Raw genomic sequence first — 12,446 nt, forward strand, 5'->3', positions numbered from 1 at the left:
GAAAACAACAGGAATTATATTGTCATGTTACAGAGATTGGCTCTCGGTGAGAGCCAGAGGGAGAGAAGAGGGGGTGAGGGAACAACAGCGGAGGAGAGGAGGGGAGGGTCGACCTGCGGGGCCTGTTCAGCGAGTGTCTACAGGACCTGGGTCCCTGTACCTGTGTGGGCTGCTCCAGGGACAGAGGAAACTGTGTCTATGACCAGGGTGGGAATCGCTGTGGACGTGTCATTAGCAACACAATGTTGTCACTTCAAGGTGTAAGATGTGTCAGCTCAGCATGACTGTCTTTTTCTTTTGTCCTTTTTTTATCCTCGCCTGAGGACATGCTTACTGATTTTAATGGGAAAGGAAAGGGGAGAGGAAGAGATACATCAATGCAAGATAGAAACATGGGCAGCTCGCCTCCCGCTCGTGCCCTGGCCAGGGACTGAACCCACAACCAGGCATGTGCCTGGCAGAAAACTGTCCCGGACTCTTTGATCTATGGGGTGACACTACAACCAACTGCACCACAGCAGCTGGGAAAACACGTCTGTCTTCATCACCATTTAGAGTTGCAGACACTGTGTTCATTTGTTACCTCACTCCTACCCTGTGGGCATGGACAGCGGGGCTCCATCACCTCATCAGTGTGGGACCCTGGAATGGCCTGTGCTCCCTGACTGAGTCACTTCTTCCTATTCAAGAACAGGACTGACTGAAGGGCACCCCCAGCAGGCACCTCCACACAAATATCTCAATAAAAGATGCTCAGAGACAAGGTCTTCGGGCCCAGGAGTTTTTGTCTCACTTCCTAGTCATCTGAGCCACTGTGAGTGACTGATGCTGCTCCCACTGCCATGAGCTGTAGCACAGTGGTAGTCGGCCTCGTCCTCGGGCTGCAGCCCTGAGATGGTCAGGATCCCTGCATTGGCCGAGGCATCTTTGGATCCAGAGAAGCGGCTGGGGACCCCAGAGCCTTGATGTTTTTGTGAATCTGAGATGAATGCCAGGAGATACCGGGGAGGGCTCCCTGGCTTCTGCTGGAGCCACAGTATACCATAACTGCCCACACTGAAGCCACTGCTGAGGGTGCAGGTGAGTCTGGCTGATGCTCCGGGAGATGCAGAGAGGGAGGGTGGCTGAGTCAGCACAGGCTGGGACAGGGAACCTGCAACACAGACACGTGTCAGTGATGGGACAGAAACAGGGGAAGCTTCTTAGGAGATGGAGGAGGAAGAGAATAACTTGGGAACTGAACCCTGGTCCCTGAGGCCCGTCCCTACCTGTGCAGTGAGAGAGGATCACAAGGAGGAGAGGGGTCCAGGCCATGGTGCACACAGCCCCTGAGCCCACAGTGGAGCTGGGCTGCCCAGGCCTCCTTTTCTCCCCACCCTCTGCAAGGGGAGGGGCCGTCCATGCAAATGTGTGTCCATCCAGGGGCTGCCCAGCCCCTCCCTCAGCCCTGGGGATGGAGCTCAGCTCAGTTCCCTGAATGAGGGGATGGAGGTTGGCTTCACCCCTTGAGTGAGCCCTGTGGGGGGAGCACTTGTGAAACAACACAAGTTCCCAGCTCTGGGAACCATATAAGTCCTGAGAGGACACAGCTGCGAAGTCCCCATCATTAAACACCAGGCCCAACCCCAGGCCAAGGCTCCTGTCAATAAATGGTCCTTAATGAGCAACTGGGTAGGCTCAACAGGGCAACCCCACAGTGCCCCCTGATGGTCACAGGGCACACATGTCTCCCTGGAACAAACCCTGAGAGCCCAGCTGGTGTCTGCAGCTCAGCAGGTCACTGCCTCTATTCACACATCAGGGTCTGGTTCCCAGATACTGTGACTCTGACACACTGTACTGGTTACTGGTGCATCTCACTGCCAGGAATCCACACCTTTGGGACATGCAAATTGTACCTAAATGACAAATTAATATGTTTTCTCCCCCAGTGATGATAATTGCAAAAAGAAATGCACAGTGACCTTCATGTCCAATGTCACAGATGAGATGGCCACACATCTGCTTTGAAGGGTCACAAGGGCTGCTCAGAGAATTTGCCAGGAACACAGGCAGGGGCACGTGCAGAGGGGACCTACTCAGCTAACATCTCAAGTCACGTGAGCACCCACACTTGTCCTAGATCCGATGTGATGAAGTCATGGGCAACAACAATGGCTTTTGAAGGCTTCACACTTACCAGCAGGAAGTGTAACACGCTTATCCGTTTCAGAAGTTGCCTTTGACCTTAGTTTCTGGTGTTCTGTATACCTTGGTCATGTGTTTTTTCGTAGGGTTTTGTGTTAGGCGACCAAACATTGGTTTTTATCTTAAACCAATCTCCACCTATGGGTGTTCTCTTACTGATTGTCCTATTTTTGCAGGAAGATAAATGTGAGATGGAAGTATTTTTCATTTCAACTATTCTGTTTTTCAGTTCTTTAATGTCCATTTGGTTTGTTTTCATGACTTTCTTTCAATTCTGAGTTTTTCTAAACACCCTTTTGAAACAAGCAGGCTTATGATCGCTCATCAAATGGATGTTGGGATTGGTCTCAGAAACTACCAGTCACAGCATTTCCTCATGTGAGTCAGCTCCGCGTTAGCACTAACAGATTGTCCTTCCCATTCAACTTTGGTCTTCTGTTTATTCTTTAACATGAGGAAGGACGTATTTACACTGGTTTCAGGACTTCCGGTAGGTTAGATTAGGAGGAGCTTAGCAGAGAGAGAGAGAGTGAGGCTTGGACTCCAGTCCTGCCTGGGAAACTACCCACTCCACACTGGGCAGGGGCTCCTCATCCCTGAAGGCTCCTCAACCTTGCTGCAGGTGTCCCCAGCCTCACTCCTTCCTCTAAAGAGGTGACCTCCTCACCATGAGATCTTCCTCCCGCCCCTCCTTCCGTTTAGAGAATTATGTTGTTGGACCATATAGGTGCCTGAGCCCTCAGAGCGAACATGTTCTCTACTCAGAGAACGGACGGGCCGAGGGCATGAACACCCCTGCATACCCTCCATTTCGGGGCCTGGGGTGACCAGCTCCTCTCTCTCCTCATACTTTACTTCCCACCATGGCGTCCCAGTACCCTAAACCTCTTCAATTGTCCTGTTGTCCCCTGTGATGGGGCCTGGGGCCACTGATAACCAGTCACAGGGGACCTCTCCAGGAAGAGACCAGAATCATTCAGGAAGAGAGACCTGTTTCCTGCTTGTTCGCCCCCCTGAGGGCATCTGCATGAAAAGGTCACAGCACTTCCCTCCCAGGAACCCAGCCAGGTCCCCTCACCCACGGACATGTGACTCCTATGCAATACAGTGAGCTGTTGTGTCCTGTGACTTCTTCAGAGGGAGGCATCAGGCCTTCACAAGTATGCACTTGTGGAGTCAGTAAGTGAGAGTGGAGTGTGACTGGAGAAAAAAGTAAGTATACAAACACACACACACACCAGCACAGAAATGTATTAGACCAGGGCACTAAGGACATCATTGCGTTAACATCCTGTACACGAGTGCAGTACGAGGCTGACACACAGCAGGGTCTGGAGAAGGAGGGCAGAGTGAATGAAGAGGCATTGTGGGCAGAGAGGGAGGCTCCGCCAGGGCCCCCCGGGGGTGTCAGGGTCACCATGCTGAACAGTCTCCTGGGAGTTCGGCGCTTCTTTGACAGCCTTCCCTGGTGCCACCCACAGCTCAAAGGTGATAATCAGCCTCGGCCTCAGGCTGCAGGCTAGTGATGGTCAGAGGGGCTGTGCTGCTGGACCAGGAGCCGGAGAACCCAGCCGGGATCCCTGAGGGCCGAGGACTGCCGAGCATCACAGCTCTGGGGGCGGCACCAGGAACCTATTGGTACCAGCCTGCACCATAGGTTCCTACACTGTCGCTGTCTCCAGTGCAGGTGAGGGTGCCCTTCTGTCCTGCTCATTTCATTCCCATTGCAGATGGAGAGCAAGTGTGTCACTCCCCACTTTCCCGGTCCCCTTCCTACTTCACTAACCAACACCTGGCCCCGAGCAACTTCCCTCATTCATTTGAATGATCGATACCTTTTTCTTTGCATTCTTACCTATTATTAGAACACTCTGGGCCCCACCCATACATCCACGTCACTCCTACTTCTTCTGCCAATTCCAAGTTGAAGAGCAGTCCATTGATTAGGCCTCTTTGGCCTATCTCCCCACCCACCCTCAGGCCCAAGCCCACCCACATAAGCACTTCCCCATGTAGGTGTTTTTTTCCACTCTGTACACTTTCCCTCACAGCACAGCTTCAGGGGCTGGGAAGACGCTGACAGAGAGCTGGAAATACACAGCTGGCATAGTTTTGGTTTCCGTTGTAATTGAGAAGAGATTTATACGTCCCTCAGAGAAAAATTCATTGTTATTTCATCCCTGGAGCATCCAAGTGTATAGCCCACTATGAAGAATTCAAATGCCTCTCCCCTTTAGGACAGCCCCACAGCGCCCCCTGCAGGGTCCATGTCACAATCCCTCCAGGTCCAATGGCCTGTCTGAGGAATGCAAGTACAAAGTTCATGATTTTGGATAATTTTACTAATCACTCTGGATCTCACTGGTTAGGGGTCCTGGAATTTTGGTCCACACACAGAAGAGAAGAGACTGTCTGTCTTCTCTAGGATACACCTTACGTGGTCTTTGCCAAACACTTAGTTTGTGAACAGGCAGAAATGATAGTAACACTGGGTAACAAATGTGTAACTACCGACAATACGGAAAAACGTGCACATCGATGGGTCCGTGGAAAAGAGTTGCCAGCTGAAGAAGTGACAACAAGTGCCACCCTGAGTTAGAAGTGGACCCAGACAGATCAGGGTGGCAGCCCCAGGCAGAAAGAGCACAGCAAGGGTTATAGTCTCACTTCCCCGTGACTCTGGAGCACCGTGTCAGTATTACTGTTGCTGTGCCACGTACCACAGTAGTAGTCGGCCTCGTCCTCGGGCTGCAGCCCAGAGATGGTCAGGAGCCCTGCGTTGGCCGAGGCGTCCTTGGATCCAGAGAAGCGGCTAGGGACCCCGGAGCCCTGGTACTTATCTGAACCTGATTTAAATCTCAGTAGAAACCGGGGAGGACTCCCTGGCTTCTGCTGGAACCAGTTTATATGGTAGCCCTCAACAACAAAGCCACTGCTGAGGGTGCAGGTGAGTCTTGCTGTGGCTCCCGGAGATGCAGAGAGGGAGGGAGGCTGAGTCAGCACAGGCTGGGAGAGGGAACCTGCAAACACAGACACTCATTATATCCTGGAGCAACAACAAGAGAAGGACATTTTCAGCATGTGGGGAGAGGCGGTCCAGGGAGCTGGGGAGTCAGGACTTCCTGACCTGTGCAGTGAAGGAGGAGGCTGAGGAGGGAGAGTAGAGTCCAGGCCATGGTCAGGACTCCCCAGAGCTCTGCTGAGGCTGACACCCAGCTGGCCTCTCTTATCCCCTGAGACACAATAGAAAGGGTTCTTCATGCAAATTTGTTCCATCCTTTGGCCAACCAAATCCATCCCAAGGCCCTGGGTGTCCCCCAGTCTCCTGAGTCCTATCTGGGAGGGGTGGCCCTGGGCTGGGCCTCACCTAAGGTTCCCCAGGGGCCCATAGAGGACTCAGATGCTGGGCCCAGTGAACACAGACACCAGTAGCCGCATGCCTGGTTTCCCAGCTGAGAGTCCACATAGACCACTCGCCAGAAAATCTCAGAGCCCCCACTGCCCCAGCCCAGGTCCGTCATGCCCATGACCAGGTGGCAGGTGACTGACTGAGACCCTGCCTCCACTACCGCCTTGTCCTCGGCCCACTCCCTGCCCAAGTGCACAGCCAGGCCCCTCCTCAGGGGCTGCCTGCTTCCTCCTTTCAGTGTGTTTTCCCTTCGGGCTCCTTCAACCAGAACCAGTGCAACTTTTCCCCCCTTTATAAGGAAGCTGCGGGCAATGGTGCCTCCTGCACAAGCTGCACGTGACACAGGCTCACGTTAGCTGAGAACAGGGACAGTTCAGCCAGACGGTCACTCCCCAGGCTGCTCAAGAAGGCAGGTTTCTCACCTGCTGCGGGGTCCGCACTACATTGGCACATGAGACACACAGAGCACGTCGAGGTGAGGTCTGTGGTGAGTGCCCCTCTGTATTTGCTCGTGTTGTTAAAGTGACGTGGGGTCTCTCCCAGGTTTGCAGCGGTCTGCTTTGGTTTAGGAATAGAGTCCAGGTTGCTCCTTTCATCAAATAACTTGATTCTCCTTGTCAAGATTTCTCCTCGGTTTCTGACTACCTTTGTCTTCCCTTCCTATTTTATACCAATCTGGGCAGTTGAATGATTTTAAAACGTGTTTGTAGATGTGTTTGAAGAAGGGAGTTTTTGTCCCCACTGCAGACCCGCTGAATCAGAATCCACATTCTGCACGGCCCCGGAAGCTTCCTGCACAGAGTGAAGTTGGAGGGGCTCCGGCCTCACACACACGAAGGCCCTGCTGGGCGTTTGTTGTGGAGTGTTTCCCCTCCTCAATCTCTCCTCCTCCCCTGGCTCATTCCTGCAAATTCACGTCCTGTTTCTCCTTGCCAGCCCCTCACACCCAGACAGAAGTTCCTCAGGCTTCCCACTGAGAATGGCAGGCATCGCCCCCTCACCTCACAGAACACAAACAGGCCACCAGACTGTGTCGATAGTGAGCAGATGGTCCTCACATAATGACACTAGCAAGCAGTGGGACCCATACAATAGCCACAATTTGTATTATTTCTTACAATCAAAATAATAGTAGCAATTATTCCATGTTTGTATACTTTTTAAGACAAGGGAAATTAAGCTTAAATGAGACAGTAATTGATAAAAGGTAAGGAAATAGGCACAAATTGGACAATAATTTGGGAAATATTGAGAATGGAGTTTATGTAACGTATGCACCCTAGGGAATACGGTGATGTGAATTGTTGGAGGTATTAGTTTCCTGGAGATGCCATAACAATGTACCACAACTTGGTGACTCAAATTCACAGATATGTGCGATGTGTTGGACCCCAGCCCTTAGTTCTAACTGAGCAGTTACTGCTCCTCCTGGACTATCCAGTAGGTGGATTCTACTTTCCAGGACATGTTGGACAGGTTCCACACCCCTGGACCCCCAGCAGTGGTCTCCGGTGTGGGTGAGGTGGCTGAGGCACAGGGCAGAGGGCAAGGAGGGCAAACAGGAGGAGAGGAGTCCAGGCCATGGTGGGCACTTTCCAAACCCGTGGCCTCAGGCTGGCGCTGGTCTCTGGGTGTGCCTTTATCTCCTCCTCAGCTCCCTGGGTGAAGGGTGTGTTTGGTGGGACATTATGCAAATACGAGCTCACAGCACCATCCAATTCATGGCCCTCAGTCCAGTTTCAACCCTCAGTCTCAGGAGCAGTCTGTGAGCTCTGAGTCTGTCCCTTGAGAGGAAGCACCTGCTGTCTCCTCTAACTCAGCCCAGTGACCATGAGTCAGGGCCATTCAATTAGAACCATTTGAGTTTGTTTCAGGCCTTGCAGCTCTGAGAAGACCCACAGCGCCCCCTGGTGACGTCCTCTACAATATTCATGATGGTGGGAACTACAGAAGGAATGATATAGGCCTTTATTTTCTGTCAACAAGTAAAATAAATAAGTAAATAAGTAAGTAAGAAAATAAAGTATTACCTGATCTTGATTCCCTGTAGATAATTTTCTCTTTTAATTTTAACTATTGTGTTTTTTAGTTCTACGATTTCCATTTGTCTCGTTCTCATGACTGCTATTTCCATTCCGACTGTCTCTCGTTTCCTAACGCTTGTAGTTTCCTTTCAGATGAATATTATGAATGCTGCCTAAACACATCCATCATTAATGTCGCCTGCCTCATGTCTCTGTTACTGTCAGTAGCTCCTCTTTTCCCTGAGTCTTTGTGAGACACCAGGTGTTTTTTACTTCCGGATGCTGGACATTTTGGAAAATGCATCAGCATCCTGTGGGTCCCATCTACTCTCCTTCATCCAGTGACCCTCGTTTTGAGTAGCACCAGGTCAGGGGGTGTATGTTAAGTTGCCACTGGCCCCAGCAAAGGTGGAGCCTGACTCCAAGGCCAGCTCCGTGCTACTGACACCCTCCTGGGCACAATGAAGCAGAGACTGTCACCAGCAGGTGCCCATCCAGGGGAGTGTGAGGCAAGCCCGCTGCCTGCTGAGCGAGTTCCTGGGTGGCAGTGGGGGTGGGCGCTGTGCTCTCCACTGATTCCTTTCATGTCACCACACCAGGGAGGTCCAGGGCAACTCAGTCCCAACTCCCCTGCCCCCCACTTCTCAGTGCTATTAATGCAGGATGGGGTCAAGTTTCATTTCTCGCTGGTCCACATAGTCACCATCAGGGGGCGCACATGTACAATGTAGTGTTGGTCACAGTCAGGGACAGGGCACTGATGGGTCACCAGGGAGAGGTGGGCAGATGTTTCCCTCACTGCCCCATGTAATGGGAGCCCTTGGTGGCATTAGGTTGTATTGAGTCCTGTGACAGTGATAATTAGACTCCTGATTAAGCTGGAGCCCAGAGGTGGGCAAGGAGGTCGTGAGCACCAACAAGGAGCCAGAGAAGAGGCCGAACCCCTGAGGGTCAGTGACCTCTGTCCTAGGTCACAAGGTCAGAGACCTGTCTGGGAGCCCCGAGGACCAGGGGGTTCGCTGCTCTCTGTGCAGGAGAAGGGATCCTGGACCTGGGCTCATCAAGAGCTTCCCAGGGGCAGTGGCCTAGGAACACCCAGGGGATGTGCTGCTCCTGCTGGCCCACAGCCCGGCCCACGCTCTGGAGTGCTGGAAAGTTCCAATTACATCTGAGAGGGGAGGGGTAGGTTTCAGGAAGCCTACTCACAAGCATCCCCATCATCCTGAGTGGTGGCAGGTGTGAGAGCACCTCATCCATGGACCCACTGCCCCCACGTGCCCTGCAGCGGGATCAGCATTTCCAGCTGCTGAGGAGCCTCCTTCACCACGTGAGTTGGACTATACAGGCTTGTGAAGGTCCAACTGAATGTGAGCATAACAGTCTACTTGCCATGCTCCAAGTACATTTCACTATGATAAAACTGTGGTGAAGAGTTTGAGCGCCTCGAAATAACTTGGGAATGAGAATACTTCATACGAAGTGGGTTCTTGGGAAAACCCATCTGCAGCGTTTATAACGCCGTGTACGTGTACTCATTTCAGTAGGTGCTGAATTCTACTGGCGTCTGAGATGATAAATGCTGTTTCCAGCGGATCTGTGACCCAAACGCAGATTTCCTGATCTCAGGTCCCACATTTCCCCTTTGAGGAACCACCCAACCCAGCTTCACAACCGAAGACTCAGGGCCCCTGCAAGGCTCACAGGTGAGCTCTGTCCCTGCAATTCCTCCTGCACCTGAGTCTCCACCCAGACTCTCACGTCTGAGTTTCCAGGCCCTGAGACACAATGGCCCTCGGCCAGCCTGGAGCTCGGGGACCAGGAGGGAATGGGACAGTCTCTGCTCTGAGCCCTCACAGAACAGAGTCCATGGGGTGAGAAAGTGTCCCCCTGCTGGGGTGGTCATCGCATCCGACCAAGATAGAAGCCCGCAAGTATGTTTTCTTATTTCAAAGGAAATAAAGAAGTTCCTCAGCCTCTAGTTTTATTGCACATGGATGATGGGCAGCATTTCTGTCAAAATGAATACTTCGCTTTTGTTTTGTTTTGTGTTTCTGACACTTGAGGAAACGGAATAGAATACGGGGAGTACTCCCACAATGAAACAAAGGCACTTCCAGGTAGAGATTGCATGTACACAGGATATTTTCTACTGTTGAATTGCCATGAGCCAAAACTCTGTGAGGCTGAGGTTGTTGTCCGCTTCCGATCTGTGTGTGTCACTGTGAGGACCATTATTGTGCCCAGTCATACAGTAATAGTCAGCCTCGTCCTCCGGCTGCAGCCCAGAGATGGTCAGGAGCCCTGCATTGGCCAAGGTGTCTTTGGATCCAGAGAAGTGGCTGGGGACCCCGGAGCCCTGGTGCTTGCTCGAGTCTGTGTGATAGTACAGCAGATACCGGGGAGGGCTCCCTGGCTTCTGCTGGAACCAGAATATACCATAGCTGCCCACACTGAAGCCACTGCTGAGGGTGCAGGTGAGTCTGGCTGTGGATCCCGGAGATGCAGACAGGGAGGGCGGCTGAGTCAGCACAGGCTGGGAGAGGGAACCTGCAAACACAGACACGTGTCAGTGATTAGGCAGAAAGAGGGGAAGCTTCTCAGGAGATGGAGCAAGAGGGGAAGAAACTTGGGAACTCAGCCTGGGTCCCTGAGGCCTGTCCCTACCTGTGCAGTGAGAGAGGAGCACGAGGAGGAGAGGGGTCCAGGTCATGGTGCACACAGCCCCTGAGCCCACAGTGGGGCTGGGCTGCCCAGGCCTCCTTTTCTCCCCACCCTCTGCAAGGGGAGGGGCCGTCCATGCAAATGTGTGTCCATCCAGGGAATGCCCAGCCCCTCCCTCAGCCCTGGGGATGGAGCTCAGCTCACACCCCAGACTCAGGGGAATGGACTTCGGCTTCACCCTTGGGAGAACCCTTGGAGGAAGCATCTGCTGACACCGCACAAAGGTTAATGCTCAGGAGAATATGCCAGCCCTGAGAAGAGACACAGCTGCTGAGTCCCCATCATCTACCACAGGGCCCAGCCCCCAGGCACAGGCTCCTTTGAGTGATGTGTCCTCACTGAGCTGCTATACAGAAACCACAGTGCAGCCCCACAGCACCACCTGCTGGTCACAGGGCCCACTAGTGTCCTGGACCAAAACCCTGAGAGCCCAGCTGGTGTCTGCAGCTCAGCAGGTCACGGGCTCTGTTCACACATCCAGGGTCTGGTTCAGATACCGTCACTCTGATACACTGAACTGGTTACACTGGCATCTCACTCCCAGGGGTTCCCACCTTGGGAGGGGCAAACATGTACTTATATGACAAATTAATTTGGTGTCACCCTCATGGAAGATGTGGCACAACACATACACAGTGAGCTTCCTGTCCCACATTGCAGATGACAGACAGCTGATCTGGTTTGAAGGGCTCACAGGGGCTGCTCCGGGAAACCACATAGAAAGGGGGTTTTCCAGGACAACGCTCAGAGGCATCTTCAAAGGAGAGCAACGCAGCAAACGTTTACACTCATGGGATGCATTTGCAGTTCTTTTAAACAATTTTTTTAAAGAGTTTATTTATTTATTTGGAGAGAGGGGAAGGGAGGGAGAGAGAGAGAGAAACATCAATGTGTGGTTGCCTCTCCCATGGACCCCACTGGGGGCTTCGGCCACAACCCAGGCATGTGCCCTGACTGGGAATCGAACCCTGTGCCACTTTCGTTTGCAGCCCACACTCAATCCACTGAGCGATACCAGAAAGGGCATTTACAGTTTTTATGGCAATCTGATTTAATAGTATGTAATTAGTAAACACATAATAACAGTGGCTTTGCTGGGCTTCACAAGTACCAGTGTAGAGAGTGGCCTGCTTCTTCACTTCAGAAACTGACTTCCAGTCTCACGTTTGCTGTGTTCCCCTTCTCCGGGCCACGTGTTTCTGGTCAGAACTTTGTCACAGGTGTCCTAAGTTTACTTACACTGTAAATAAGGCTTTCCCTGCCTGCACTGTCTTACTCCCTGGCTCACTTTAGTAGCAAGATGCCAGTCGGGTGTGATGCGTTTGCAGATGAGCTGAGTGTCTGCTCAGTTGGAGGCAGAGACCAGCACGTCCCTCTGTGCCCAGATCCAGCTCTGCTGCGCCTGTGCCCAAGGTCCCATGTCCCACACGTCTAGACTCACAGGGACTCCCAGTCAATGACTCTGATCAGGACCTCTTGCTCCCCGCGGGCGCAGTGTCCTGAAGGCACTCAAGGGGCCTTTCTCATCACCTCAGGCAGGTCACCCCCTGCTCAGAACCCTCAGGGACTCCCCACTGACGGTTGAACACAGAACCCCAACTCCTAGGCTCTGCTCAGGGGGCTTCATGACCTGTCTTCTCCACGCCTGGCTGGCAGCCCCTCCTCTTGCTCTCAGACACCAGGCTGCCCTGACTATTTTGTAGCTGGAGAACCATGGACTCCTGTTCTTCCTATGGTCTCCATCCACGTCAGATTCTTCTGTTTGTCCGGGGAAATGGCCTTAAGCTTGAGATTATAGCGAAAACACCACTGTTGGTCATTTTGAGTTTCTCTTTATGACAACGCCTAAATGCATCATCACACAGACAAAGAGAATTTAAAAAAATAGGTAATGGAGAGAATTTTGAATTTACACACACTAGAGAGAATACTTCAAAATACTCCCTGTCTCCACCATCCCCTGCACATGAACCGCAGGTCTCTGGCTGTGTGTGTGCCCCCCTCCGTGACTGCAGCCCACCCGCCGGCTGACTGTGAAAGCCACCCACACACGAGAGCGCTCCGTCAGCACGAGCGTCTGCCCCGGTGCACGTGTCAGATGCCCT

The 12,446-nt window shown here is 52.5% G+C and overlaps 1 long non-coding RNA gene and 3 gene segments (V, D, J or C); 1 reads left to right on the forward strand and 3 right to left on the reverse strand.

Annotated features, from left to right (window-relative positions):
• The window catches only part of LOC128781375 (immunoglobulin lambda variable 5-39-like), a 591,472-nt gene that overhangs the window by 550,298 nt on the left and 28,728 nt on the right, over positions 1–12,446 (reverse strand).
• The window catches only part of LOC112310504 (immunoglobulin lambda variable 5-45-like), a 715,836-nt gene that overhangs the window by 546,351 nt on the left and 157,039 nt on the right, over positions 1–12,446 (reverse strand).
• Positions 801–1,360, reverse strand: LOC128781374 (probable non-functional immunoglobulin lambda variable 5-48). The segment is given in 2 exon segments: positions 801–1,153; positions 1,269–1,360. Coding segments are annotated over 2 exon segments (399 nt in total).
• Positions 5,545–9,542, forward strand: LOC128781380 (uncharacterized). The gene is made up of 3 exons (XR_008427330.1): positions 5,545–6,083; positions 7,471–7,602; positions 9,162–9,542. It is a non-coding gene; the product is annotated as an uncharacterized lncRNA (long non-coding RNA).

Source organism: Desmodus rotundus, chromosome 7 (assembly GCF_022682495.2).
Source record: "Desmodus rotundus isolate HL8 chromosome 7, HLdesRot8A.1, whole genome shotgun sequence".
Lineage (NCBI taxonomy): Eukaryota > Metazoa > Chordata > Mammalia > Chiroptera > Phyllostomidae > Desmodus > Desmodus rotundus.